Source organism: Ovis canadensis, chromosome 3 (assembly GCF_042477335.2).
Source record: "Ovis canadensis isolate MfBH-ARS-UI-01 breed Bighorn chromosome 3, ARS-UI_OviCan_v2, whole genome shotgun sequence".
NCBI classification, from domain to species: Eukaryota; Metazoa; Chordata; class Mammalia; order Artiodactyla; family Bovidae; genus Ovis; species Ovis canadensis.
This window is the reverse complement of record NC_091247.1, coordinates 113,555,580-113,572,545: the sequence shown is the minus strand read 5'-3', so window position 1 is coordinate 113,572,545 and position 16,966 is coordinate 113,555,580. Positions and strand designations below refer to the sequence as shown.

At 36.9% G+C, this 16,966-nt stretch overlaps 1 protein-coding gene across 2 annotated transcripts in view; it reads right to left on the bottom strand.

The window, feature by feature from the left end:
• The window catches only part of TBC1D15 (TBC1 domain family member 15), a 72,667-nt gene that overhangs the window by 40,233 nt on the left and 15,468 nt on the right, over positions 1-16,966 (bottom strand). For both annotated transcript variants that reach the window (XM_069584014.1, XM_069584015.1), the window contains exons 2-5: positions 14,476-14,574; positions 13,829-13,903; positions 9,352-9,490; positions 4,079-4,289 (exon numbers count right to left, since the gene is read on the bottom strand). In XM_069584014.1, coding sequence (XP_069440115.1) covers positions 4,079-4,289; positions 9,352-9,490; positions 13,829-13,903; positions 14,476-14,574 — 524 coding nt within the window. The remainder of the gene's footprint in view (positions 1-4,078; positions 4,290-9,351; positions 9,491-13,828; positions 13,904-14,475; positions 14,575-16,966) is intronic.

Genomic DNA, 16,966 nt, shown 5'->3' with positions numbered 1-16,966 from the left:
TTTTCCTGGCCTCCTCTCCTTCTTCTGGTCTCTACAACTTGTGACCATAGGAACACGACTCTGAAAACACCATTCTGCTTAGGGTACCTGCTCCAGAGACAGGAAATGAAGCCTAATACAGCAAGAAATGGGGGATAGTTGGGAATTTTCATTTCTCTGGACTTAGTTGGAAATTCCATTTATTTGGATCCTAAGTTATGAACATAAAAAACAAGAACCTTTAGTATCTCCCTAAGAATCTGACAATAGGAGATAGCTTATACAAATTCGTGACTTATTTTTATACTGGTGACTGCTTATCTGGAATTTCTAATATCCTGCCACCTAGACTCGGCATACAATCTCTGGTAACCTACATGACACAATGTAATTGGGCACAATTTATGATGGGAAAGAGATTAGGGGGCGCTTATTTTCTGCCTGGGGTACAGAGGGCCCTTGGGGATAAAATTTTTGATGTACATTTCAGGCTATTCAGGGGCAAAGAATAAACTGGCCACCAGTGTCAGAGGAGAATACACAATAGAGAAGTGGCTGGTATTAGGGATGTAGCTTTTAAAGGACTCGCTTTACACTGCTAGCTCCTCCCCTAGAAAGTCACATCCCTGGTTGACCACAAATGTGATAAACCCTGGTGGGAAGAGAGAAAACAAAGCATAGGGAGTCAGACTCCTCTGCTAGGGTCTTCCCTTTGACCAGCTCATTAAAGGCTATAATTAATCACTTAAGCTCACATGCTGTCCCACTTTATCCTCTCCTTAGTTAATCTCATTCTTTCTCAGAGCTTTGATTACTAGTAACACACACACAAACTTATATATTATCCTATTATACGCTATATTTCATTGTGCTAAATTTCTAATTCATAGCACTTTAACAGCTGAAACTTTACATTTATTTGTATAAGCAATGTTTGTCTTTCTTGCAAATAGTACAAACTCCATGAAGACAGAGACCATATCTCCTTTGACTAAGTGCTCCTTTCCGCCACTTAGTATGATGTCTAGGACATGGTGGGTCCTCAGTAAAAAAAAAGCAACAAAACAAAACCTCTTGAATGAAAAAAAGAGGGGAACACCATTCCCATGGCTTCTTGTTTCCAGGTGGATGCACACACATCCAAGACATATCTGACTGCTGAGGCCAGAAAAGAGGAAGGCACACGTGCGGCACAGCCCCTTCCAGGCTCTCTCTCCTTCTTGGATCCACCTGCCGAGGGAGAAGGTGGCTTCTAGCCTGCTCTCATTCATGTCGTAAGTGGTCTGCCCTCACTAGGGAGAATTGTGATTGCCCAAAAGTGGTAGCTGGATGAATTCAACAATGATTTGGGCTGAATTATTATGAGGCTACATATCCAAACCTCACCAATAATGATATTTTTATCACCGTCTGTCTGATTCTTATATTCACTTCTCTCTTGTTTACAAATACAGAGAAGGAAACATAGTTTCACTTACCACCTTCATTAAAACATCAAGAACACATATTTAAGGTACATATTCTCTTTTACGGAGAAAGCAATGGCACCCCGCTCCAGTACTCTTGCCTGGAAAATCCCATGGACAGAGGAGCCTGGTAGGCTGCAGTCCATGAGGTTGCGAAGAGTTGGACACTACTGAAGTGACTTAGCAGCAGCATTCTCTTTTAAGCACTTAAGTGATTGTTGAGTCTATCCTTGAACTCATCCAGGACAGAAAACTCAATCTCTTGAGCTATTTTCTTCTAATTTCTATTTCTGGAGCTGCTCCCTTCTAATTTATCTATTTATCTTTGGAGTCCAGTTTATTTAACAATGCTTTCAAAATTATTTGTAGAACTGGTAAGTACCATGCCATTTATTCATGCAACTAAGATTTACTGCACAAATACTACATGCCAGACACTCTGGTTAGGAACTCAGGAGAAAATGTAAACAAGATAGACATAATCCCTCCCTTTAAGGGCTTATATCTAGAGTAGAATATAACAGAAGTAATCAGACAAAATTATTTCATTCTGTTAAGAGCCACGAAGGAAGCAAACAAAGGAATGAGGAAGCAAAAAGGCATGGGAGTGGGAACCTACATTAAACAGGAGACTAAGATCCAAAAAAGCTCCTCTGAAGAACTGACATTAAACTGAGACCTCAGAGATAAGAAAGAGAGAAGAAGAATCTAAGCAAAAGAAACACATACATAAAGGACTTAAGACAAGAAAGAGTTTAAGGCATTTCAGGAACTGAGAGAAAACCATGTGACTAGAATATAGAAGAGAATAGCATGAAATGAGGTTTAAGAAATAAACAGAGCAAAGATAGGGCAGGTCACTGAGCACAGTAAGAAGCCTGGGTTTTATTTAATGGTACAGCATTAAACTCTTCTTCTTTAAGTTAAATCCCCACATACTTCTAGTGTTTTTCATGATATCATTTTGATCCCTCTCATTATACTAGTCATCTTTTCCATGTAGTAGAGTTAGTCTAATATATTTAAATGCAGTGTTTAAAACTAAGCCTAGTTCTCCAAAATACGATCTTACTAGGATAGGGAGGGACTACCACTTCACTGTAGGGAGTATGCATCAACCAACAGTCTCAGCTCACCTCACTCTTAACAGTTACATCCCGAGAGTGAGCAAAAGGAGCTTGCTATGATGCTAAAACCCCCAAAGAGCCAAGCCTTCTGCCCTAGTTATGACCATGCTCCTTCTGAAATCCACTTAACCTCATGTGTGGTAGCCTATTCACAGTTTCTCAGTTCCAAGATCCAAGACCACATTCCACCAACCAGATTTGACTTTCTCATGGTTACAGGTACTCATCAGCATGCCCAGTGCCAGCCAGAGGTGGTCAACATGCAAGGGCGAACTCCACGCCAAAAACAGTATCTCTCAGCTTCTGGATCACTCCTAGCTTTATATAATCTACATTTAGGCATGATGTTTCTCATTAAAGTGAGAGCATTAATATTAATAAAGTTAATAATCATCCTTACAGCTTCCCAAACTAAAAATCTCAACTTCTCCCTTCTTTCACCTCCGCATATCCAATCAATAGCAAACTCTAGCACTTAATATTCCTCCAACACTGCTCTCCTGTCGCTCTCCTAGTTCATGCCACCATTCACTCCTCCAGATGACAGGAACAACCTGCTACCGTGACTGACAGCACCCTCCACTCTATGGCCTTCACTCAGCTCTCTGACCTCACCTTTCAATCTGGTGTCCTCCCTTCCCCCACTGTGCAGACCTGTGATCCTGACCTGCCCTGCTCCATGGTTACAGCAAGCTGTATGCTCTTCCCTCTGCTCTAAGCATCTCCTTCCCTTTCGTGCTAATGTTCACTCACTTGTCAGGTTTCAACCTCAACATTACCTCCTCCACAAAGCCTTCCCTGATACCTACCCAACTCCCCATCTGAAGTACCATTCCTCCCTTCCTTGTACTTCCTCCATCTTAGCTCTTGAGTTTTACTGCTATTTACTGATCAGCCACCTTCTACAGACCATAAACTCACAGATATCCAGAACATGCCTATTTTGTTCACTTCTAAATATCAAACAGCCAGCACAGTGCTCAGAACATAGTAGATATCAAAAATGTATTTGTGGAGAGTGAAAGCGAGAAAAACTATGTGTGCACAAACACACCTACATAAATAAATTTAAGACACAAGATCTCTGGAAAGTGAGAACACCCTAACTTTCACATTTAGAATAATTTTATAAAGGCCTTAAATTTGCCTGACTTAAATCTATAACATTACAAACGAAACTATTAAAGAGAAACTACGTAAAAGGTAAAATTGGTAAATATATAACCCATTAACTATTGATGTATCATCATTCATTTAAATGTGTATTAAAACTACTGGACCATTTTTTTCTTTAAAGCAGTAATAAGGTGATACCCTGCAGACCCAAATTACTAAACTGGCAAAATGTTATTGATTCATCCAAAATAGTCAGCATTCCAGAAAGAACAAAGCTGCTTGTCCCCTAATATGCACATGGGTCACTGATATCCAACAAGTGAAAATAGTTTGCCTTGGGACCAACACAACAATCCAGTTTCAGTAAGCAGAAAATAATTTGATACTTACTCACATAATGCCACATATTTTTCAAGAGAGTCAATGAGTAGTCTGCTGTCTCCTTGATGAAAGTGCAGAGCAGGGAGAACGACGTCATCCTTTAGACAGAATACCAAATATGACCAGCCCATACCCTCTTTGTTTTGCTTGATTGATTTCAGGTCTGTCAAACTGAACAGGAATGACCATTTGCTTTTCCCATTTCTATGACTTGGAGCATCTTAAAAACAAGAAAGTGGGGCAAAATATTTTTGTTCACCTTTTTAAAAGGTACTGACAGCACTCTTCACAACTGCCTAACAGAAATCTGCTGAACCTAGGGAACGACTGCAGCATTCCTATTACCATGGCTTCCACCTGTATTAGAAATGGCAACAAACATTTTCTTTAAAGAACAGCCTTTAAAAGAGTTATCTTACTGCATACAAATTTGAAAAAAATGCTATCCTTATTTAAAATATCAGCTTTGCCCCAAAATGATAGTGGCTTTAGAAGCAGGTAGGCTGGATTCAAACTGCAACACCACCATCTTACTAACTGAATGATTTGGGGCAAATAATTGAATCTCTCTGAGCCTTAGTTTCTTCATCTGTATAATGGAGATAATTATACTTACCTCCAAGTGTTACTCTAAGAATTAAAAAGATACTACTTGTCAACTAACTACTACGGTGTCAAGCATATAGCAAATAATAAATATTCATCCTCCCCACTTCCCTCAAAAACAAATCAAATGATGCACTTCAACAGTGCATTTCAAACAGAAACCAACCTTTATTCCTCACGTCCCTTTGCAATTACTTTCAGCAGAGTACACTGAGTGAAGGTGAAAGCATGCCAATATGAAAAGTAGCACTGGAGCGAACCCACAGACTACCATTTGCAGAACCCGAAGAACAGTGGGAAATTGAAGATGGAAAGGTAATCAAGTCGTGAATGCTTCAAAAAGAATGAATACATTCAATATCACTGCTAAAATCAACCTTTTACTAAATTAAGACCTCAGTTCAAATCAAACTATAGCTATCTAAAATAAAGCATTTCCTAGTATTTGGGCTCTTTAGAGAGTCTTAAAATCCTAGGTTTGTGAATAATTATCATAATCAATAAGAAGCGATTTAAAGATTATCTATTTAAATAAAATGTAAAGAACAAAGGAAAAAATGCTATCCAATACTTATAATGAATTTCTTATCTAAAAATGTCATTTTAACATTTTAACTCAGATCTTAAGCAGGAAAGCTTCTGAAATCTTAAAAAACCCTTTCTTGAATGTAATTTCAAAGAAGTGTCATACTATCCTGTTACTGAAAATTGTCACTAATTCTGTCCCAACACTATCAATTCCACAAAGATAAACCACATAGATAATATCTGCTTACAGAACTTAAATTAATCAAAGGGTAGATCAGTCGGTACTGACCTGAATGTATGTCGCCTTCTTTTACAGTCAGGAACATTACAGCTCCGTCACCTCCATCAAGATCTCCTAAACTGACACAGAGGCATCTATACCTTACAGAAACCTCTACTTGCAGGGAATGCAGACACCATCACTCTTTCACGGACATGTGATCAAGTGATACCTTTAACAAGTATCAGTGAAAGAAAGTCCAGAAAGGCTTTGTAACTTATCTATGCAGTGACCTGCTGACTTCCTGTTCAGATGGTGAACTCATATCCAAGGCTGATAACAGATTTAGTACTATGTGCCCACTTGACTACACATCATGTTTCACTGGAATTTACATTACAGTGCTCATAACATCATCACAGAAGAACAGCAAAGTGAGAACAATTCTAGAATTCCAACACGCGTCACCTACACATGAATGTGTCTGGACTACCTATAAAGGACTCATACTACTAGATTATCGACAAAGACAAAGGTATTTTCAAAGCAAAACAACAGTGAGAAACTAGATACAATTTTTAAATTAAGTTCTTAAATTACAGAAAAAGTATTTAATCCAAAGTAATGCAAGAATATCATATGAAGAATATTAAATAATATATGCAGACTATACGAACTATCAGAAGTTTCTGCACACTCCCAAAGTAAAAATTTCATACAGATTTTCTCTTGTTAATGGAAGAGAAACACATTACATACTAAATACAACAGAAAATGCCTCACACATTTTCTCACTTGAAGTTCTGATAAACGATGAAAGAAACAAGTCAATTCTAGAAGTCCCTTTACTAGAGTGTAAGTTTCCTGAAAACAAGAACTTAATTCTGTTCACAGCTATATGCCCAGTGCTTATAAAAGTGACTAGCACATAGTAGGTATTCAAAGGTGTGTTAAAAAGAATAACAACTTAGTACCAAGTCAACAGAAAAGTAATGTGCAATCTGGTCTACCAACGCAAGCTAGCCAGAACTAGAAATTGTAACAGAAGAAAACTAACAGAACCCAAGAGTTAACCCAAAATTTCCTTCCTTCTCCTTAGAGAAAGGTAAATAAAACTAATTAGTTCTGATGAACCTACCATGTTACCAAATACATGTAAAAAATACCTCCAACACACTGACATGGGAAAACTGGCTACAACAGCAGAAAAGTGAATAAAATATTAAGTTTCTATTTGCCTTAAACAGAATTAACATGAAGGTCATGACATTTTACTTGAATAGGTTTCCAGAACATCATGGCAGTCTGTTGTTCTGGAAAGATGTATTTTCAAAATATTTGATCTAAAATATAAAAACAAAGACTTAGCAGTATATTTCCTAAGAAATATAAACTTTAAAAAAGTTCCCAATAGTCAATTTTTTTAAGGTTTGCCCCAACTTTTCCTCTGTAAATTACACAAAAAAAGTTTAAAAATATGAAGGTTATAATAATAAAATTAAAAATTTTATTTGAAAAACTGTTTTTTAAAAACAAACAAAAATTTAATGGCCTAATTTTTAATTCTGAAACATTAAGATTAGAAAATGTCTTAAGAAGCAGTTTTTATGAAACATGACTGGATGAGGTTAAGTCGAGGATGAGATGAGATGGAATGGGAAGAAATGGACTACATGTACTTCATTAACTCCTTGTCCTGTTAAATATGTACATGTGTTTGCACACTGGGCCATACTGTGCAATATATTTCTTACTGCCATCATAAAATTTTTTAAGTAGTGGGGAGAACAGAGAAAAAGAAAACGTGTCCTTAACTTTTAATAATTACTAAATAAAGGCTCTTTACAAGCCATCATACAGTGCCAAGATATACAAGCAGTATTTATGTCTGTTTCTTGCTAAGCTCTGCAGTACGCTGTTACACAGACATTCTCAACTCTGAACACTAAAATCACCAGAACTTCTGAAAAATACAGATACCTGGGCTCCATCTCCAGAGGATGATTTAATCTGCTAGATGAAGCCCAAGCACTGGCACTTCTTTGATTTTTGGTTTTTTGCCATGCAGCACAGCAGCAGGATCCAGGACCTTAGTTCCCCAACCAGGGATCAAGTCTGTGCCCTGCAGTGGGAACACAGAGTCTTCCAACCACTGAACCACCAGGGAAGTGCCAACCGGTAGTTTTGTTAAAAGCTTAACTTCCCCATGTGATTTCAATGCACAGCCAAAGTTAAAAACATTAATCTAAAAAGATGTTTACTGTCAGATATTTTTCTCAAACATGAAATGCTTCCTTTATGAAGTTCTGAAAATTCACTCATTTTGCCCATTTCTGTAACTTTTTCATTTTCAAGGATTTTGCAATAATATTAGGCAGCAAAAAATAGCAATTCACATAAACCAATTCTGAAGGTCTGATCTAGAGAAGTTAAAGATCTCTCAAATGCTAAATATACTAAAATGCTGTGGTTTTCTTTTCATAACTAGGCTCTTTCTTGAGGTTTCAACCCACTCATTAGGACTACTGTATTTCTACATGAGAAAGCCAGCCCTAGCTCATAGGTTTCCCAGGTGGCGGTAGTGGTAAAGAACCCGCCTGCCAATGCAGGAGATGTAAGAGAAGCGGGTTCGATCCCTAGGTTGGGAGGATCCCCTGGAGAAGAAAATGGCAACCCACTCTAGTATTCTTCTCTGAAGAATCCCATGGACAGAGGAGCCTGGCAGGCCTACAGTCCATGGGGTCACGAGAGGAGGACCCGCCTTAGTGACTAAACCACCACGCACATATGCTTTTTTTTTTGGCATTCCTATTCTACAGGGAAGGTTCTTATCAGAACAATGTAAAAATGTTATGACAGAAAAACCACAGGATTTTAGTATATTTAGCATGTGAGGGATTTTTAACTTCTCTAGTTCAAACCTTCAGGGTTGGTTTATGTGAATTGCTATTTTTTGTTTGCCTAATACATGCATGAGCTGATTGTTAAAAAAAAAGCTGTGATTTACTATTTATTTCTTAATTGCTACTGTTCCCAAGAAATGATACAATACAAAGTGTAACTACTGTATGTGAGAATGATTCCCCAGGCCATACATGAAAATCAATTTTACTTATATTAACACAGCAATACATATATTAAACATAGCAATAATATTCTTGTAAACCTTGGCTAGCCTTTCTGACTATGGTAAAGTGCCGATAAATCCTAAATTCAGACCAAAATCATTAAAAGATCAAATATCCTATTAGTTATAAAATACAAAGAAATCAAAACAAAAAAAAAATGTAACTTTAATTTAGAGTGTTTAGTATTTTTTAGAGACCTCCAGTAAGCTGGCCACATCACAGACAGGCTAGCGAGCTTGCATCTGGGATAGTATATGTATGTGTTCTACCAGACTGCTGGCTTGGCTCTTTCTTTTTATCTACATGCAGACAGTCATCACACAGCAAACATAAATTTATATATAAAGGAGAATAGTCACTGAACATATATATAAAGGGGAGATTGCAATGAGCTGTGATGACCCCAGTAAACACTGAAATTAGAATGATATGGTGTAGTGGTATCCTCCATCTCCCCCTGGTGCTTTAGGATGAAATAACATGACTTTTTAAAAATTCTACAGGATTATGAAAAATGTACATGAGAGACAACCGAAGCAATTTTTAAAGTGTTTCTATTTTATGCCATTAATAACTTAAACAGAACAAGTACTTTATGAAGTCACAATCAAGGCAACAAAAAGATGATAAAGAAATAAAAACATAATATAAAGAATAAACATAAAGGAATAAAAACATAATATACATATTAATCAAAGCACCAAATCATCCTCCCTCTAAGAAGCATGAAACCATTTTCTCTGCACTTTTGTTTATACTGTAGCAAATCAGTTTAAGATTTCGAAAGACTGAAGTCATACCTCCATTAGTATGTGGTTTCTTTTTAAATGACACTGTATTAACCATGTCCCACTCTGCTTCGTAACTGTTCAGATGTTCTGCTACTCGATGAGCTCTTTCTTTTGGGGCCTGGGTCCATTCTACAACTGAGCTGGAGTCCTAAAATAATTATAACATATAAAATATTAAAATATAAACATATAAAATATTTAGGGACTAAGACTAGAATTTCAATCAATAATGTCTTTTTTCTATATAAATTAAGTTTGTAGGTTATGGCAGACATCACTAGTGGGAAAACTGAACAGTATTTCCTATCCTTTCTCCCTTGTTCAAGTTAACAAAAAGAGAAAAGCGTGTCCAGACTCTCCTGCAAATAGAGTTATCAGTGAAATATAAGCTAAGTCAACAGTAGGCCTTGGGAATGCTTTGATTTTCCTAATAAAAGCCTTATCCCTTTGCCCCTACTTCCTGCTTTCAATGCAGCTATGTAGGTAAAAATGTAACAGCCACCTTACAACCATAGAGAAAAAGCAAGAAAAACATTGCAAAGAACTCCAAACCTTCAGAATTCTGGTTATTTGAGGAAAACAGCCAACAGCAGCCAATTATTGAAGTCATCATCACTGGTTGCTATATTCCTCTTATCAAAATTACCTAAAAGCTACAAACAACATATCTACATGTTTAGTCCTAAAGAACTTTGTTTTAAAAAAGACTAAAACAAAAAAACAACCAAAAACCTAAAAAAAAAGTCTAAAATGCAACATTAATAATTTGACTAAACCAAAAAATTTAACTTCTAGTCAACAAAAGATACTACACACAAGTTAACAATAAGCAAAACTTGTGAAATCTTTTTAAAATACATAGAAGATGACAGGAAAACATCCAGAATATAAAAATAACCCCTACCAATGTACTTAGAAATCAACAAATATCAAAAGAGAAAAGGAAATGGCATGAACAAGCAAATCAAAGAAGAAACATGAAGAGACAAAGAAACAACTTCAGCAACAAAGAGAAGCAAGATGAATTTCAGCTTTTATGCTCCCTTCAATAAATAGAAACACTGAAGACAGTGTGAGGAAATGCTATCTCACGCTGTTGATAACAGGGATAGTAAGTGCTGACTGAAATGAAAATTGAGTCATATTTATTAAAATTTAAAATATGCACATTTCACAATAACTTTATCTACATTAAGAAATACACATGTATACAAAGAGGCAGAATAAGAATTCTCATAACATTGCTTGTAAAAGTGAAGAGCTGAAAATATCTTATTATCCATCAATGAAAGAGTAAGTAAATAAACTACGGGGAGCCAATGAAATGATATACAGAAGTTTAAAGATTGACATCTGTTCATGTGTATTTATGTTCAATATGTAAAAGTAAATAAAAGGAAATCCTGAAGCAATATATGCAGTGTAACAACTGCATGGAACACACATAATGAGAAACACACTAGAGAAAACCAGGGAAGGAGGAGGAATGAATGGACATAGACAGCTCCATAGATAAGGTGGGAAATGTGCACTGATTAAAGCCTGGAAAGATACACAGTAAACAGGGACAGAGGAGGGATGGGGTTCTAGTCAAGAAGGGCTTCAACTTTCTGTTATTTGAATTTTTACAATGTGGATTTTTACAATGTGTAATTCTTTTCAAAAATGGAAAAAAGATTTTATAGAACAGGAAGATATTATAAAAAATAGAAACAGACTGAAGAATAGGGTGGAAAAAAACTGAATAAATGAAATTATAAAGTGGAGTCCTGTTTCCTCAGAGTCCTTCCACAAATGTCACTTCTCAGGGAGTCCTCCTTGTTTGCCCCATTTAAAAAATGCAACCTTTACCACCATCACTACTAATAAAGAGGAAAGCTAAGCAGCACTTACAGAATCCAACCCCACCCAAAGGCTTGGACCTGGTGAATCAGTACTTCTGGAAACTAGGATAAAGGTCAAACTGAAAAAAGGACTACTGACAAAAGTCCAGAGGCCGGAGGTTTATTCATTGGAAAAGGTAAAACAGATAAGCAAAGAGATAATAACACTGAAAAGAGGACAATGAATCAAAAGTTCATCAAATGAGTGGCAAGACTCCCAGCTCTCTTCCTCCACTCAGTTCCAGAACAGTAAAACCCAGTTTTCCCTCTTCAGGCAGAAACCTGTAGACTCTTCTCTGACAAATGACCAGCCCAAGAAAAAAGACCCAGGTTTCAACATTAGGAATTCCCCAAGGAAACAGCCTAGCCAGGTCACCCTGAGTCCCAGCTATCAACAAACCTATCCATACACTGAGAGTATGATCAGTTTTTCGTATGTGCTGTTTATTAGCACCACAATACAAAGATCACCAAACAAAGGCAAGTGTCTACATAAATGATAAAAGTCTAAATCAAACAGGGGGAAAGATAGTGAATTAGAGAAAGTGGACTATATACAGAAATGAAAACATCTAAAAAATTATCCTTAAATTCCTCAGAAACAAGGGAATCATGGATGAATAACATCCATGAAGAACAAGATACAATTTTTCTTTTGAAGTGGGGAAAGGGGACAAAGAAAGCTGAGCACCGAAGAATTGACACTTTTGACCTGTGGTGTTGGAGAAGACTCTTGAGAGTCCCTTGGACTGCAAGGAGATCCAACCAGTCCATCCTAAAGATCAGTCTGGGGTGTTCACTGGAAGGACTGATGCTGAAGCTGAAACTCCAATACTTAGGCCACCTTATGCGAAGAGTTGACTCATTGGAAAAGACCCTGATGCTGGGAGGGATAGGGGGCAGGAGGAGAAGGGGACAACAGAGGTTGAGATGGCTGGATGGCATCACCAACATGATGGACATGAGTTTGGGTAAACTCCGGGAGTTGGTGATGGACAGGGAGGCCTGGCGTGCTGCAATTCATGGGGTCACAAAGAGTCGGACATGACTGAGCGACTGAACTGAACTGAACAAGATGCATTCAAAATTTAAAAAACAGCAAAGATGAAAATGGTTCCAGACAAATTGAAACATAAGACTAAAGAAATTTCCTAGAAAATAACATACACATATACAAAGAATTATAAAATAGTAAAGTATTAAAATACTACAGGACCGATATAAAACATATAAAGGGTTCCAGAAAGAATGAAAGTAGAAAATGGACAGGAAAAAGAAACCACCACTAAAACAATTCAAGAACATTTTCTAAACACTAAAAGATACAAGTTTTCACATTAAAAAGGCCTATCAAGCACCCACACAGAGGATAAAAAGGACCACAAGGGCACACTTCCATGACATCTACAATACTAGAAACAAAAAAGTAATTCTAAAAACTTCTAAAGAGGAAAAAATATAGCAAGGATCAGGATTCAAACACATTAGACTTAACATCAATAAAGAAAATAAGTGAAATGTAAAGATAGTAACTTCCAAAAATATGGGGGTAATTTTCAAATTATAATTCTACACCAGACAGTCATTAATTCAGAATTGATAGCTCAACCCAAATGTTCATAGAAGAATAAAAAAAAGTCTGAAAACAGAGATGTTTTTGGTCTCATACATGCTTTTTCTCAGGAAGCACTGGAGGTGTACCGAAACTAGAGAGTAAACCAAAAGAGAAGACAGCACAGGAGACAGGAAACAGGAAACAGGGATTAAAATATGGGAGAGAGGCAAAAGGAACCCCTGGGATAACTGCTGCACAGCAAACCAAAGACCAGCCAGTCCAGAAGGAACTGGGAAGAAAATTCTGCAAGAAATGTCTCTAAGAAGGTAAAATTAGATCATCTATATGATCAATACTTTTAGAAGAAATGTGGACAACTGAGCCATAGATTCAAGGTGAGTTAAGAGATAAGACAGAGCTAAACCCCTACCTTCCATAGCGAGAACTCAACACGTCAGACACGGAAAATATAAATTAATCCAACTATCCCATTCCTAGGTTTTCAAGGAAAATATGTCCACACAGAAATCTGAACCTGATCATGCACAGTAGCACTATTTATATTAGCCTGAAGATGGAAACAACCCAAATGTTCATCAGCTGATGAATGAATAGACAAAATATGGCACATATCCATAAACACAGTATTATTCAGCGAAAAAAAAAAAAAAGGAAAGAACAGATAGGTGCTAGAACATGGATGAACCTTGAAAACATTATGCTACATGAAAGCAGCCAGTCACAAAAAACTACGTATTATATGATTCCATTCAGATAAAACGTCCACAATAAGCAAATCCTCAGAGACAGACAGTAAATTAATGAATGAAGAGTATTAGAGTTAAGTGGGAATGAGAGGTGACTGCTTTTTTGGCATAGAAATGTTTTGAAGTTGGTTATTGGTGATGGTTATACAATTCTGTAAATATACTAACGAAACTGAATTATGTCCTTTAAAAGAATGAACTTTATGGTATATGAATTATATCTTAATACAGCTTTATTTAAAAATGTCATTCCTTTAGTCATTTGTTTCTCCCTTAAATACCTTTCCAGCATAGAGAATACTAGAAGAATCTATCGCATCATCCAATGGTCTCCAGTCCACTATTACTTCAGCATCCTAGAAAAAGAAATTATTAACCACATTTACTCTTCAGCAATATCTTATTTTTCAGTCACCTATAGTTAATTCCCTGAACCAAAAGTGAAATTTTTTGGGGGGGCTGTACCACAAGGCATGCAGGACCTTAGTTCCCTGACCAGGCACTGAACCTGTGCCCTTTGCAGTAGAAGCTCAGATTCTTAACTACTGGACTACCAGGGAAGCCCCCAAAATGAATTTTTAACCTCTTAAATTTATTAGCACCTTAATATGCATATCATATGTAAACAATCACTATTTGACAACAAATATGCAGATTTCTAAATTCCAATTTTCATTATAAAAATTTATATTACCACAACTTTTACATAGTAAATTTTAAAATATTCCATGCCATTTTACTGACTTATCTGAAGAATTTTATTTCTAACATCACTTTCATGTTAAATTTACAACCACTGTTCAATTATATAATTTTATATGTGAAATTCAAACTTGCTGATAATGTCTCAATTATTATTAATTCAAACAATTGTTTTTAAAAATTTATTTAAACAATTGTTAAATAAAGTCATTTACTAGAAACATACCTTTTCTAAAACACGTAATATTCCTGAAATCAAGCTGTCCTGGTCATTGGTCTTTCCCAAAGATGAGTGAATATAGACCCCTTCCTGTTCATATATAATCTGAAACAGCAAAAATAAGATTAATCAAACCATTTTTATGCAGTACTATTTCAACATTTGTCTTAAAATATTTGAGATGTTCTTTCTATAATGCCTGAACCAAATTTTTTGTTATTTCATAATAAAAGTATATTATCTTAAAAATACTACTGAGACTTAAAAACACTTCAAACATAAACTAGAAAGGAATTTGCTTTGTTACACATGCAAGTCAGGTGATATGTAATCACTATCTTGATCTTCTCCTCAGACAAAGATGTCAGGCTAATTGTTATATGACACTATATGCAAATTTCACATAACATATACATTTTTAACAAACAATAAGCAAAGTATTGGGTTCAACCCGAAAATATTAAAAATAAGAACATGAAATATAATGGGAAACTAATGATTTCTAACTATTTCCATAACAGCATATGTTTTTCCTGTAAGTTTATTTTGGTGTGCTTTTGCAGCACAACGGCCTAGAAATCCATGGAATAGCATGGGACTACTAAAAAGTAATAATGAGGCCTTCTTGGGATGATCAGAACTAGTTTAAGCTCATAAACACTTGCTGAGTGCCTCTACATGTAAAAGCGTATAAAAAGGTAAGTCTAAGACTATGACAGGCTTCCCTGGTGCCTCAGATGGTGAAGAATCCACCCACAAGGCAGGAGACCTGGGTCTGATCCCTGGGTTGGGAAGAACCCCTGGAGGAGGGCAGGGCAGCCCACTCCAGGATTCTTGCCTGGAGAATCCCCATGGACAGAGGAGACTAGTTGGCTACAGTCCATGGGGTCGCAAAGAGTTGGACACGACTGAGTGACGAAGCACACAAGACACGGTCCCAGTACAGTGTCCTACAGGAACACAGGGGATAAGTTAATTCCTAGGTAAACTGAAATGTTTATAAAGTGAAATCTTATTTGCTAAAAGCATTATCTGATATATAGTAAGATTCTATTTCTGGGACCCATTTCAAACCGTCAAAAGTTACTTTTCATTATGAAAATAAGTAAAAAGAAAATAAAATAGTCACTCCCAGACCTAAGTAATTTTGACATAAGTTTGGAATACAGTCTACTTTCTATTTATGTAGACCTTTTATCAATACAATCACACTATTGAAAATAGCATTTGTTGTTGTTGTTCAGCCACCCAGTTGTATCGGATTCTTTGCAAACCCACGGACTGCAGCACACCAGGACTCCCTGTCCCTCACCATCTAACGAAGTTTGCCCAAGTTTATGTCCATTGCATTGGTGATGCCATCCAGCCATCTCATCCTCTGACACCCTCTTCTTCTGTCCTCAATCTTTCCCAGTCTCAGGGACTTTTCCAATGAGCCGGCTATTCGCATCAGATGATCAAAATCCTGAAATTCCAGCTTCAGCATTGGTCCTTCCACCAAGTTTTCAGAACTGATTTCCCTTAAGATTGACTGGTTTGATCTCCTTGCTATCCAAGGGACTTTCAGGGGTCATTTCCAACACCACAGTCCGAAGGCGTCAATTCTTTGGGGTCCTGCCTTTACAGTCCAGCTCTTACAACCATACATGACCACTGGGAAGACCACAGTCATGATTATACGGACCTTTGTCAGCAGAGTAATATCTCTGCTTTTCAATACATTGTCTAGGTTTGTCAGTTTTCCTGCCAAGAAGCAATCATCTTCAGGTTTCAGGGCTGCAGTCACTGTCGCAGTGATTCTGCTTGGGGAACTGAGATCTGCAAGTTGTGTAGTGAGGCCAAAAAAAGAACCTGATCCTCTGACAATAGCATGAAGATGATGTTTCTTCATTAAACTCACAGTGAACTGATTCCTGAGGAGGATGAGACTGCCACAGGACATTCCGCCTCCTCCATTTGCCAATGGTAATGATTAACACTTGAAAAGCTATCTCTAAGCGTGTTTGATATGAAAAATTATTTTGTAACCGGGAACAATTCTGATTTTCATCTAAGGTAATAGTCAATACTTTTAGTAAAACATGCTTCCAATTTCCTGACTCTGGTTTTATTAATAAATTCTAATATAAAATAAAAGGGAAGGTTCAAATGCTATTATTGGCCATGTAATATTTTTACTATTCATTACTTTACAAAGTATTTCTACATTATCACATTTGAGCCTCACAATTCTATTAGATACATGTTACCATTCCCACTTTGCCACTGAGGGAAAAAAAATGCAAGGAAGTAAATTTTTTTTTTTTTTTTTTTTGGTCATGCAGCATGCAGGATCCCAGTTCCGTGACCAGGGACCACACCCATGTGGCCCACAGTGGAAGCACAGAGACCGAACACTGGGCCACCAGGCAAGTCCCAGAAGTGATCTGATCAAAGTTCTGCTATTACGCTACTTTGGCTGCCTGATGAGAAGAGCTGACTCATTGGAAAGGACCCT